Here is an 11,659-nt window from a genome sequence, read left to right as displayed (position 1 = left end):
TGAGAGCATTCCAATCCTATTCATCGGTGCACGACTACCCCAGCACCCTCACCCATACTTCTTACCTTGCCCTCGACAACCCGTTCAGGCAATCCCAAGTCCGTACATATCTCATCGAAACAATGCATACCATCCAGAAACCTCAACAAAGGCAACCCACTCTTGTCACGGTCGCTCACCAAGCCCTCAAAGACCGGATGTTCTTCCTTGTGGACACTAAGATGGTGGGAATTCTGTTGCTGATGGGGGTTCAAAGACATCGAAGCGATGCTCGGTCTGTGTATCGAGAAAGACGGGTGATGTGTGTGGATGTTGGGCTGGGAAGTGTGGTGACCATGGGTTTGGATACTTGGTTGAGAAGAGTGATGCATGCGCTCATGACCACGGATCGTGGTGGTGTCTGAGTCTCGAGGGTTTGCGAGTGAGGTTGCGGCGCTTGTTTGCAGGCTTGTTGGTGGTGCGGGAGGTAAGGTTGTCGAGGTTGCTATCGCGTACTTGTGTACACGGTAGAGGAAACCTTTGATGATGCCGAAAGTAATGAAGCGGCGTACATCAACACCATGGAGCAAGTCCAGATTCTCCAGTACCCAGTTTTTCAGAGTCAGACCCTGCCGTAGTGATGTATATAGCGTTATCAACGTCTCATGACTCGTTTGCCATATGTTCTCTGCTTCTTCTTCATTCTTTTGCGCCGCAATGTGACTATCAAACTCTGATATCTTGAGTGTAGACCCCACAGTCCCGCGTTGTTGCGATGACAAAGACGACGTCGAGCTGCGCTCGTCTCGACTTCTTTCAGAAACCTCACTGTCCATCCGCGCCGTCTTGGCGTTAGAGCCCAGCCTCATTCTCGGCACGCTGACGTAGCGCATACATTCTTCTTTGACCTCTGCGTCTATGATAAAACCGCCAATCTCGGCTGTTGGCGCATATATGGCGCTAAAGCTGAAGATATCCAAAAGTATCAAGCATCCGTAGTAGACCAGATGTTGAATGGCTCGCCTAGTCAAAGAAAGATCGGTATCAGCCAGTTGTGCAATGTGGGATATCGAGTTGATACCGTTGATATATGGTAGGATTCGGTTGAGAGTAAGGTCCGAAGACACGGGCTGTTGAAGACTTGAAATAGATATGGTGAGCAAGGGCACTTGATGCGCGAGAATGGGTGGAGGAGGCGGCCGTGTAGGAAACAATTTCAGGTTGATGGTATTCGAGTCATCTGGGGGTTGGTTAGCATACCAAACACTATTTACTAGCATGGGACAGTACATACCAATTGGTATCATGCACTCAGCGTAGTTGTTCAGATCCTCGAGCACCATCTCACACAGCGCATACACCTTGCTTCCGCCGCCGATTCCGAAACCACCAACGCCATCATCCGTTCCCCATCCAACATTCCCTTCTTCATCTTCCCAGATGCCCTCTTCCTCTCTAGACAAGAAGCCGCCCTGCTCTTCCAGTCCTCTCAACAGGCGCCCCAACTTCCTAACCACTTCACCATAGCAGGCCCAATCACGCTCATTTTCGCCAATTACGATGGCGAAATTGAAGATGAACTCATTTCTGCTGTACTTTCCCTCTCTTATGCAAACAGGGTATCCGATGACACGATGGTGATTGATGCAGAAGGTGAGTAAGCGGTCGCAGAACTGTTGTGTGGGTATGAGGAATTGCGTGACCGAAGAGAAGGGAAAGAGCGGTGTGGTGAGAGCCGATGGGAGGCTGGATGGCATTATGGCGCCCGCGGGCACCTGGTGAAGGACGCGATTTCCTTTGATAAGATGTTAGAGAGTTTCCTTAGGACGCGCTCATCTTGCAGGAAGCACCTTTTTCATGATGGAAGCGAGTGTAGAATATGGCTTTGATCGCGCGCGTAGGCATTGAAGGTTGTAGGCTATACCGCCAAAGCTTTGCCGGGAACTACATGATGAGTGCTGCGTCGCAGAGTCGCCGTGTGGGGACTTTGGGGGGAGCTTCCGAGGTGTCTTGGTCTGTGCAGCGGGCCATGAACCAGGCTCCACATGGCGCCTTCATCATTGCGGAGATTGAGTAGTCTTCTTTGGACGGCAAGATTCAGCTTGAGCGTCACAACACGATACTGCGGTCATCACGAAAAGATTGCGGTTAGGGTGAAAATGGGTTATTATTCGTATGTAATGTAGGAACCGTGCACTGGCCGATAGGCTTCATAAAGATAACAAGGATAGCGAGAAGGTATACATAGAAGCGAATATGCAGCATCCGTAATCTACAACATGCGATGAAACTATGCTGGGACCGAATGATGCGCGCACTGGAGAGAGCGTTGGGGGTATATGGCGGAAATAGAATAAATGGCCCATCCAAACAACACCCGTGATCCGACAATGTTCCAAAGATCCGAAAGAAGAGACCCATGTATAAAGAGAAGAAAAGGGCGTTAGGCGTTGATGATGAGGTTACGCTGACTGGTATCTTCAGGATAAGCCCCAAAGACAAAACGATAGAGCTCGCGCAACCACTTGAATGCCTCGCTGCGGCCCAACCATTGCACAGATCGTCCAATCTCAAGCGCCGTCAGCCTGCGGAGCGGCTGAGTGTGAACGTTTCGTAGGGTTGGGTCTGCAAGAACAAGTTTCCGATAGCTGTCGAACAATTGATTCTGCCATGTCTCGGCGCCGAAGCTGTTGGACGGTAAGGCACGAATAAAATCTGGGAGGGGTATTTGGCGGTTGTAGCCAGTATTGATGGCTGCCTTGATGATCAACCCTTTCAGGCGAACTAAGTTGGCATCTTCTCGGCCCGCGGTAGCCGTGGAAGAAGTGTGGTGCGAAGCGTCCGAGTATGTGGAGAGGTTGGAGGAAGCGGATGACCAGCGGTCATGAGTTCGTGTCATACCAGCTTCTGGACCAAGAACAAGTATGTTAGGAACATTCGGCTCGTCCGCTGGCGAGAACTCTTCGCGATCGTCAAAAATTGTAGTCGGCGTCTCTGGCTGGATTGGCGTCGCCCGTCGCGAGGAGATGGCAGAATGATACGATTGGTTTACACTGGAAGACCGTCCAGACCGGTCCGAATACGCAGCCTGGGATCGATGTGTAACAGAACTCCGGCCGACCGAAAAGGCATACTGGGTCGGTCGTGGGGTGCCGCGGTCCGGTCGTACTTGTGTCCAGCCTTCACGAAACAAATCGCACAACTCCCAACATGCCTGTATGGCCGAACCGAGCAGCTCCTCATCGGCGGGCTTGCCATCTCGGCTGTTTTGGCGGAGGCTGAATAGCATTTCTGCCAAAGACCAGCATGCGTGCAGCAATGAGTCCGTCTCTTCTGGAAGAGAAGTCCGCTGCTTCATCAGGCGATGACATAGCGTCAAGTAGAAATCCAGTGTGCGTTCACGGAATGTTTCCGGTAGTGTGCGATCGTGTGCGTTGTAGAGATGGTTGTTCAGCTCAAAGCTGACTCTGAGCACCGAGTCTGAAGCTTCATCGCCGCGCTGGCGAACATCAAACAGTGCTTGACAAAAGTCTCGGCAAAGCTCCAGCGTGGGCCGGATCTGCGTGGAAGGGTTCTCTTCTCTGCTCTCGTAAAGTTTCTGGCAAAGTCGCCAGCATGTTCTCCAAGCATGCTCTTGCATATCGGGACTCCCACCGGAGTAGTGGAACATGCGTGTCCGGTGATGCTGGCTAAGTTTGGCCAGCGAGTTGCAGAGTATCCAGCATTCGTCCAGTGCACTTCTCAAGGCAGCGACTTCCTTTTCTGATTCATGGATACCGTGGATGGCCTGGCCCATTGTTTGTGTGCCAATCGACATGGATTCGCCGTCTTGCGATTGTGATGACTGGCTGTCATCCTGCTCGATGACGGAGCTCGCAGAAGACTCGACGGCAGCATGGTCTTCGTACTCGGCAATATCTATGCACATTAGCGTGTGATGGGTACAAGGCTCGACGAGACATACCAGCGAGATTGACGCTTTTGCGAACGCTGCGTCGTCTAAGGTCTTCCTCGAAATCTTGTCTTGTCTGCGCACGCGGCGTGCTGCGGTCTGCAACCGAGTTTGACACGGCGGTATCAATTGGGGTTGTGTGAGCAGACGCTGCTTGTTTGTCTTCAACATCGGGAAGCATATTGGCTTCCGGCGTCGATGGCGATTCAACCGCGGTATGATCCGACGTGTTTGCGCTCGACGACGCGCCGGACGTGCTCATCCGGCTCTGGCTTGCACGTCAGTCATGCGGTGCAACCGCGACAGGAATGAGACTCACAAACTGTTTGAAGCTGTCGGGCGCATGGATGACAGATGGAGGAGCATCGTCCGAATCTGCCCTTCGCACGGCGGTGTTGAGCTTGTGGGTATGGGGCTGTCACAGGTTAGGTGACTGGGTGAAGGGGTGACGATGGATGTGTTGACATGATATCATACCTTTGTCTGGCCGTCCTGGCTCGCCGGGCTCACAATGTCGTCAGTGCCCGGTGATCTAATCTCGCTCATACCATCCTCGCTCGGGTGATTCTCTTGAGCATCCTCTTCGATCTGTAGTGGGGTCAGCCCCGCGTGTTCCCACATGCGGCCACGACATGATTCACCTCAGTATGGTCGGTATGGCTCGTGCCGTTGCTGTCAACGGGCGAGGGGTCTACGGAAGCCGGGTATGGGCTCGGTGGTGGTTGGAGATGGTCCGACGTGTGACCCGAGGATCTTGGGGAGTCCATGTTAGCCCGCAGTTCCCAATGCTCTCCAGACGAGGGCGTCGCACCTATTTGAGAAGACATGGGCAAAGGTGCCCGGCGAGCTGGGCGAGTCCGTGTAGGGGCTGAATGCCGACATGGACTTTAGGCCACTCGGTGACGGCATGAGCTGCGTCGCGGTTGCCATGCCTCACGCTGCTCTGGAGGAGGGCACAACAGATGCTGCGCCAGAGCTGCGCCGGATCTGCGCTGTTGCGGGCGGGGGGCACGAGGGAACCAAAAAAAAAAGAGGCCCGTCTCCAGATCGGCTGCCTGTCACTCCAGACGACAATGTTGGCGAGGCTGAGCGGCGAGTCACGAATCAGAAGGGAATGCGCGGCGCGAAGGGGGGTGGGCGGGCGGGCGATGAGAGCGCTTGCGTCTATGGGAAAGAAGGACGGGACGAGGCTTATCAGAGCAGACCAGCTGCCGGGAAGAGGCTCAAGGTACGGCGTCGGCGTGTAAAGTGGTGTCGTTGTTTCAACACAACGACTCTGCCTCGGTGGAGACTCTCAGCGCAGGCGGCGTCAAGCTGGTGTACCCAGCAGCGAACATGCTCGCCCGACCGTGCACCATGGCCCGCTTACAACACCTGTCCGTTCACCACCACCCCTTGGCGCCGCAGACGAATCGCCGCCCGGGGAGCTGCTAAGCTTCAGGGATGAACTGCAGATTAAGCGCCCAGGGCCACGCTAGATTGCGGCCATGCTGAGCGATCCCGCGCCGTGCGTGCCAGAGACACGACACTGGATCCTCTAGAACAGTCATCGCTGGGAACCTGGGTCCATGTGCCGTCCAACGGTGCGAACACCTTCGCTATATTCTACTACTCTGATGCCGTCCCGGACAGAACAGACGGCTACGGCACCCCCCCCCAGAGCCTAGGTAAGCACTCCCTTGGCATCGTCTATTCACCCAGCATTAGTTCCTTGCATGGCGAACGTTGCTGCAGAAGACTAGGGCCAGGCCTCCATGAGACGCTAATGCACCCTCCCCCAAAAGGCTCTATCAGCTGCGCTGAGACAGCAGCAGTGTGTGCGGCACAGCCAATATGCCCGTCTAGCCGTTTGCTCTGTCTCCAGTTCCGGCCCCATCGACAATCGACGTGGCCGGCTTGCATCAAATGGATGCCTCAATGGTGTGATGAATTCCTCCTCGCAACGGTTCGTCGACACATGGCATCTCAAGAGCCTCTTCTTGCTATATCTGTAGGATCGTCATCGGTATCACATATCCGCTAGCTCATCTCCGGATTCTACAAGCGTGTCAGCGTCTCCAGTTACCGTCCGCTCGGATGCTTAGATTGGCCAATTGCATCTCCAACTTTTTGACTTGCACACGAAAGCACAGAATTTTCCCTTACTCCAACCTACCACAGTTCACGCCGCGCAAGTCTCCAATATTCTACGCTGGTCTGACCTACTGGCCTACAGGCAGCCACCTTGTTCGTCTTCACAAACACACGAGCTGCCCTTCTGCGTGCGACCTGCGCCGCTCCCGCGTTTGACATTAGCCGCGCCCAAGGCGGCTTGCCAATAAGCGCCACGGAGCACAGGTCTTTCTTTCGGTCTTTGTATGACCGACAGGCACAGAACAATCTCCCAGATGACTGACAGGAGGCTGCAGCTTCGGCTTGCATGACTCCCTGCACACACCTTAGTGACTGATGTGAATGTGTCCTTGAGACCAATTGTAGCCATCTGGGTTCTGTAAGTGATACCAAAACCAACATCATAAGGCACGCTACGTTGGTCTACTAGTGGTACTTTTCTTTCGAAGAAGGTGTCAAACATACCTGGTGTCCCACTCGCGTTGATAACTTTGCGTAGACATCCAACCGAAGCAACCCCGCTCTCACGTTATCGGCGCTTACTCCCACCGTCTCTTTGGCAAGCATCTCCACCACCAACGGTATCCTCCTAAACTGGTTCGGGTACTGGCATCCAGATAGCTCCAAGCATTCAAGATCATAAAAAAGGGCGGCCTGAAAGCGATCCCGGCTAGCGACAGCCACGCGACATCCCAGTGTGCCGGTACGATCACTACCCGAAAAGCTGACGTTTTTTTTGTTCTTCACCATTGTCAATTCCCTAAACAGGAAAACGAGCATGCAAGCGAGGTCCACTAACAGTGGCGTGGATACAGACATCTCGATCTTAAACTGCTTTGTCATCGAGTGTTGCAATGACCTCCAACAAGCGGGGTTCGCCCTACCAACAGCTACACTGCCTTGCGGTTCTTCTTTTTTCCATGTCAGGCCAGACCGTCTTTGCAGACTCTTACCGTTCAGAAGATCATGCGAATCACGATGAAGAGATCTGAAGCCACCGCTCTTTCCATGACGCTGCTCACAGCATGAAATCCCCGAGGGGCTCAGCTATCTAGAAAAACTCCCTTCCGTTCCGGGCGCTTCTGCAATCCATAGAATGTGCTTTTCGGGTGGTCGTCAGCCCTAAAAAAGCACATCGACGCCTCAGGATCAGAGATACTGTTTGTTGCAGTCTGCCTTAGACAAGCACAATGTATGTACAGCCTCGTGCGACTGACGCTGTGCGGCATCATGGAGGTTCAATGTTCCACTACGTCTTGAACGTACGCGTCTGTGTAGGTGATCACCAAACAATGCATGGAAGCCGATGTCATGTGTCGCGTAATAGCACTGGATTTCGCAATTGGCGCAAAAATCCGCTTCAGACAAGGAAAGATGATGTTGATATGCGCAACGCAGTCCGAACAGGCCGTCATTTCCTCGACCAGCAATCCGGTCTTTGGGTCTCGGAGAGAATACCATGTCCTCGTTACGGCCGGTTTCCACCCTCTCTTGACCTCTGTATCCTCCATGTTGAAGTTTGGGCAAATACCATCCTTGTCTCTCTGAATACTTGAAATTTCGCCCAGTAAGCTCAGATCAGACTGGCCCTGTTGAAAAAGCCACATGTACGCTAGTCTTACCCATGACCAGAATCAAGAGTATGAACAGCCACGCTATTTTAGCTCAGCAAGACTTGTATCATTGTGTATAAACTAAACGAGCGTGAAATACTGGGGAGGTGTTCGGTCAAACTGCATTCGAGCTCATGCAGGTGGGCACCTGAGGTCCACAAAAGATGTTTAGTTTCTCTCTTTGATGTAGTGCTAAGTAGCTTAATAAATTACGCATCTGCTACAAGCCTTGTATTCTGCTCCTCGATCAGGGGCGAACGAAGATCTACCAAGTGAACAGATCCAACAAGCCGCCTTGTGTAGTTTCGAGAGATAGATTGAGTACTGCGGAAGGAAGATAGACCACTATATGCTCAATGATGTATTGTTTCTTGGAGATGATTCGACTTTGCCGCAAAAGAAAGTCGCTCACGTCGTCTTAGCAATACTAACAACATTTCGCAAGGTGCCAAAAGGCAACACGTCGGCAATCCTTTTCTTACTAGCGAACAGCATGACCAGTCTGTCCAAACCACACCCCCAGCCACCAGTCGGCGGCATACCCCATTCCAATGCCTCGAGATAACTCTCGTCGATAGCGCCCTCACCCTTAGGATGGAAGCCACGCTGTTGAATGAACTTGCGACGCTGTTCGAACGGCGAGTTTTCTTCTTCGTATGCGTTGACATATTCGCGGCCGTGGATGAAGAGCTCCACACGAGATGCGACACGTTGTCCAGTGACCTCGTCAACGTATGACTTTGAGAGGGGAGAAAGTGCTTCCGGGTGTTGGGTGATGAATGTAGGGTTCTTACAGAGAGGCTCGATGTAGATCTCCGCGAGAGTATCAAGAAGACGTGGAAGAGTGGGATTGGGCGGGATGGCGAGGTCCAGCTCACCAAATAGCTGTAACAGCTTGTCGGAAGCATCCGATGATGAAAGATCAGGTAGCTTGCAACCACAAGCTTGCTCGATTGTGGGTATGAAGGGCAATTGAGCAAAAGGCTGTGCGAAATCGATATCCTCCGGCGACGCTAGGGTAGGGAAGTACGTGGACCTCAATGACTCAATCGCAGCATGAAGACCGTGTACCAATTGCTCTGTCCTGGCGACGACTGTGTGCAGATTCGCGCCAACTTCGTAGAATTCGCAAGTTGAGAATTCTGGGTTATGCGTGTTGTCCACACCTTCATTTCTGAAGGCACGTCCAATCTCGAAGATCTTATCCTGTCCTCCAACAATCAGCCGCTTCAGGTTAAGCTCAGGTGCTATCCTGAGCCTAATAGGAGTATTGGATAGCTCGTTTGCGATAGTCTCAAAAGGTCGTGCAATAGCACCTCCAGCGTTAACGTCGAACATGGGTGTCTCCACTTCTAAAAAGCCGCTCTGTATGAAGTACGTGCGCACGTAGTCATAGATCAGCGCCCGGAGACGAAGGACATCGCCAGGCTCGTCGCTTGTGAGCGCGTGAATGTGTGGTCGTCGCGCAAGTGTCTCGGCATCGTCAACCCTCTCTGGGAGATGATGAAGGCATGGCGCGAGAATCTGGGGTACGTCGAGGGCAAGAATTGAGAGCTGTCCACTGGATGTCTTTGTGGGGTTACCGTTAATGGCTTTGCAGCATTAGAGTCTATTATCAAGCTTGACGGCTTCATCACTTACACACCCAGTCACCAACCCGAGCGACTTTCTTGAAATTCTTAAAGTTCTCATCAAGGCCGTCTTGAGGTGTGAGCTTCTTCAGCTCTACCATGACCTGCAATCGCTGTGTATCACGTTCAATATCGAGGAACATTAGCTTGGAGCCAAGCAGTCGCACTGAGCGCACCCTTCCTGACACTGTCAGAACCGGACCGGTGCTCACGGGTAGTGAATCATACCAAACACAGACACACGATCAGGAGTTGTTTCTTGGATGCCATCGTATTTGGCATTGAAATCACGTATCGACAAGTTCTGCGCATCCGCGGAATAAGCCAGCCTAGGGTGATAATCGCCCAAGGGCTTCACCTTGCCCAAGTGCTCCAAGCGCTTCTGCTTCTCTACATCATGTGGGCCAGTATATGCATCAGCGGCTAGGCTCTGGATAAAGCGCCGCTGAACAGAGAGATATGCTCGCGCATGTTCCGGTCTGATGGAGCGACTAGCCTGATGAAGGTATGGGCGGAGAAAGTTCAAGGTTGGCCGGCTCATGGTTCCTTTATCTCGTTAGCTACTGGTCGCAGAGAACGTGTCATAATGAATATGTAATGAAGACGGTTTCAGTAAAGGGTATAGTGAAGTCAACCGCCCGAAGGCGTCATTCGCAACGGTTCTAAGGTTGTTTTGGATCATCATAGGAAGGGCTGTGGGCTGCGGCGTTTGCGAAGCTTGACAGAGCTCAACGCGGGACTGATAATACACATCAATCGACCCATTGAGCGCTGGTAAGCAGCGCAAGACAGCTGTGTATGTTATGAAATGTTGTAGACTTACCTTTCTCTGGAACATGCCTGTGACGGCACGCCGATGACAAGTAATGAATGGAATGTCGAGGTGAGAGAACTTTCACCTCAGACTGCCAAAGCTCGGCCCATCCGCAGTTGAGCCGTCAAGCGAGCGCAAAGCGGCTGTGCGCAGTCACGTGACTCACTAGCGTGCCAAGCATATTTGTGCTTATATTCTAGCTTTCCCCCGGCCCCAAATCTGGCCAGCATACTTACCTTCTTGCGACTCATCAAGCTCAGGTATTTGATGGTCTGACAACGTCGCCTCCATTGCACAGCGGGGTGTGGTGTTGTCATGAATCTCCTTCGGGGGCTTCAGCGGGGCAATTTTTGCTGGTCTGCCACTGCGGCTTTTTTTTTTTCATTGATTCCAGTGCCTTGTGCATTGGGTTGAGGAAGAAGTTTGACTGAATGACAAAGCGCGGCCATGATTGAGGATGTCTACCCGACCAACTCAAGCCATCGTGGTGCTGCCAAGGATGTAGAGGGTTTAGTATAGGCGGAATCTTGAGCAGACCTGAGGGTTGCTAGAAAGCTAGAGCATTGTCAGGACATCCTGATTTTACTAGCTTTGGAGGTAGCTGTCTGTACCTATCTTCCCACTAGATATCCTGATGTCCTGCTGGAATCTGGACTTCGATTTTTGGCTTTGATCTCCACTTATGGACTAAACATCTTATAAGAGCAGAGTACTTCTTCCTACTACAGCAAACTATATTACAGCTATATAAATATTTATAGAGAATCTAAAAGTCTACAATACTATTAATCTTTATAATCTCTGTTGTTAGGAGCTAACGTAAGTTGTAAGGTAGAGCTTATTATCTCTACATGTTTGATTTTTCTGTTATATGGGGTGCATGAACAAGACGCCATGACTCTCAAGTGCAAATAGCAGCCTAAAAGTTGTCGCTGACTTGGTCGAGCCATTCGTCTTACTGCTAACGCTCCTCAATCTGGCGCACATGGCAACAAACGAAGTGTCTGTACCTGCGTCGGCACTTACCCAGTCCGTTCACCAAGAGTTTGATGCATGTCAACTCCCCGGATTCTCAGCGTTTATCAATGATCCGGATGCTCGATCCACCATCATGGTCCTCAGTCGCAAGCATATAAGTCCTCGCGTTGCCGCTGGCTTGAAGCCCATCACTATTCTACCATGTATGCCTCCACGTCAACTCCAAAGGATCAGTTCCACATGCCTCTTACTCTTGCACGTCACGATTAATCCGGTTTGTCTCTCATATCAACACCCCGAGCTTAATACGACATCAATCCTATATGCCGAGCGAAGGCCGCTCCGAGCATACTCGGTGGTCTGGCCATAGCTCCCTGTCTAGCTCCAACGGCGAAACGCGAAGCGCGTGTTGCCCCGCCATGACATCGCCATGACGCTCGTCAGAATTCCCGTCATCAACGTCGATCTGCGCCAGCACATGGCATTTCCGAATCCGCACCTGTTCAGCTCGCGTAGAGCGGACTTGTACCCCTCCATGGCGTGTCATGACGTTAGGCTAGCCCCTCCAAGCGTATGTACA

General features: G+C 52.1%; 3 protein-coding genes across 3 annotated transcripts; all 3 read right to left on the bottom strand.

The window, feature by feature from the left end:
- Window positions 1–20: 20 nt before the first annotated feature.
- GT037_006859 (nitrogen permease regulator 2) lies at window positions 21–1,736 on the bottom strand (the record flags this gene model as incomplete). Its single annotated transcript, XM_038931906.1, has 2 exons — window positions 21–1,219; window positions 1,274–1,736. The coding sequence occupies 2 exons, from the start codon at window positions 1,734–1,736 to the stop codon at window positions 21–23; spliced, it is 1,662 nt and encodes a 553-aa protein (XP_038785378.1).
- A 686-nt stretch (window positions 1,737–2,422) lies between these two features.
- Window positions 2,423–4,861, bottom strand: GT037_006858 (uncharacterized protein; the record flags this gene model as incomplete). The annotated part of the gene is made up of 6 exons (XM_038931905.1): window positions 2,423–3,897; window positions 3,944–4,199; window positions 4,251–4,346; window positions 4,409–4,519; window positions 4,573–4,684; window positions 4,743–4,861. 6 exons carry the CDS (start codon window positions 4,859–4,861, stop codon window positions 2,423–2,425), a joined length of 2,169 nt encoding a protein of 722 aa, XP_038785377.1.
- Window positions 4,862–8,064: 3,203 nt separating this feature from the next.
- Window positions 8,065–10,392, bottom strand: GT037_006857 (lysyl-trna synthetase; the record flags this gene model as incomplete). Its single annotated transcript, XM_038931904.1, has 4 exons — window positions 8,065–9,248; window positions 9,298–9,468; window positions 9,516–9,833; window positions 10,338–10,392. 4 exons carry the CDS (start codon window positions 10,390–10,392, stop codon window positions 8,065–8,067), a joined length of 1,728 nt encoding a protein of 575 aa, XP_038785376.1.
- Window positions 10,393–11,659: the final 1,267 nt, after the last annotated feature.

This window comes from Alternaria burnsii (assembly GCF_013036055.1).
Source record: "Alternaria burnsii strain CBS107.38 chromosome Unknown 731, whole genome shotgun sequence".
Classification (NCBI taxonomy): domain Eukaryota; kingdom Fungi; phylum Ascomycota; class Dothideomycetes; order Pleosporales; family Pleosporaceae; genus Alternaria; species Alternaria burnsii.
This window is presented reverse-complemented; position numbering and strand designations above follow the sequence as displayed.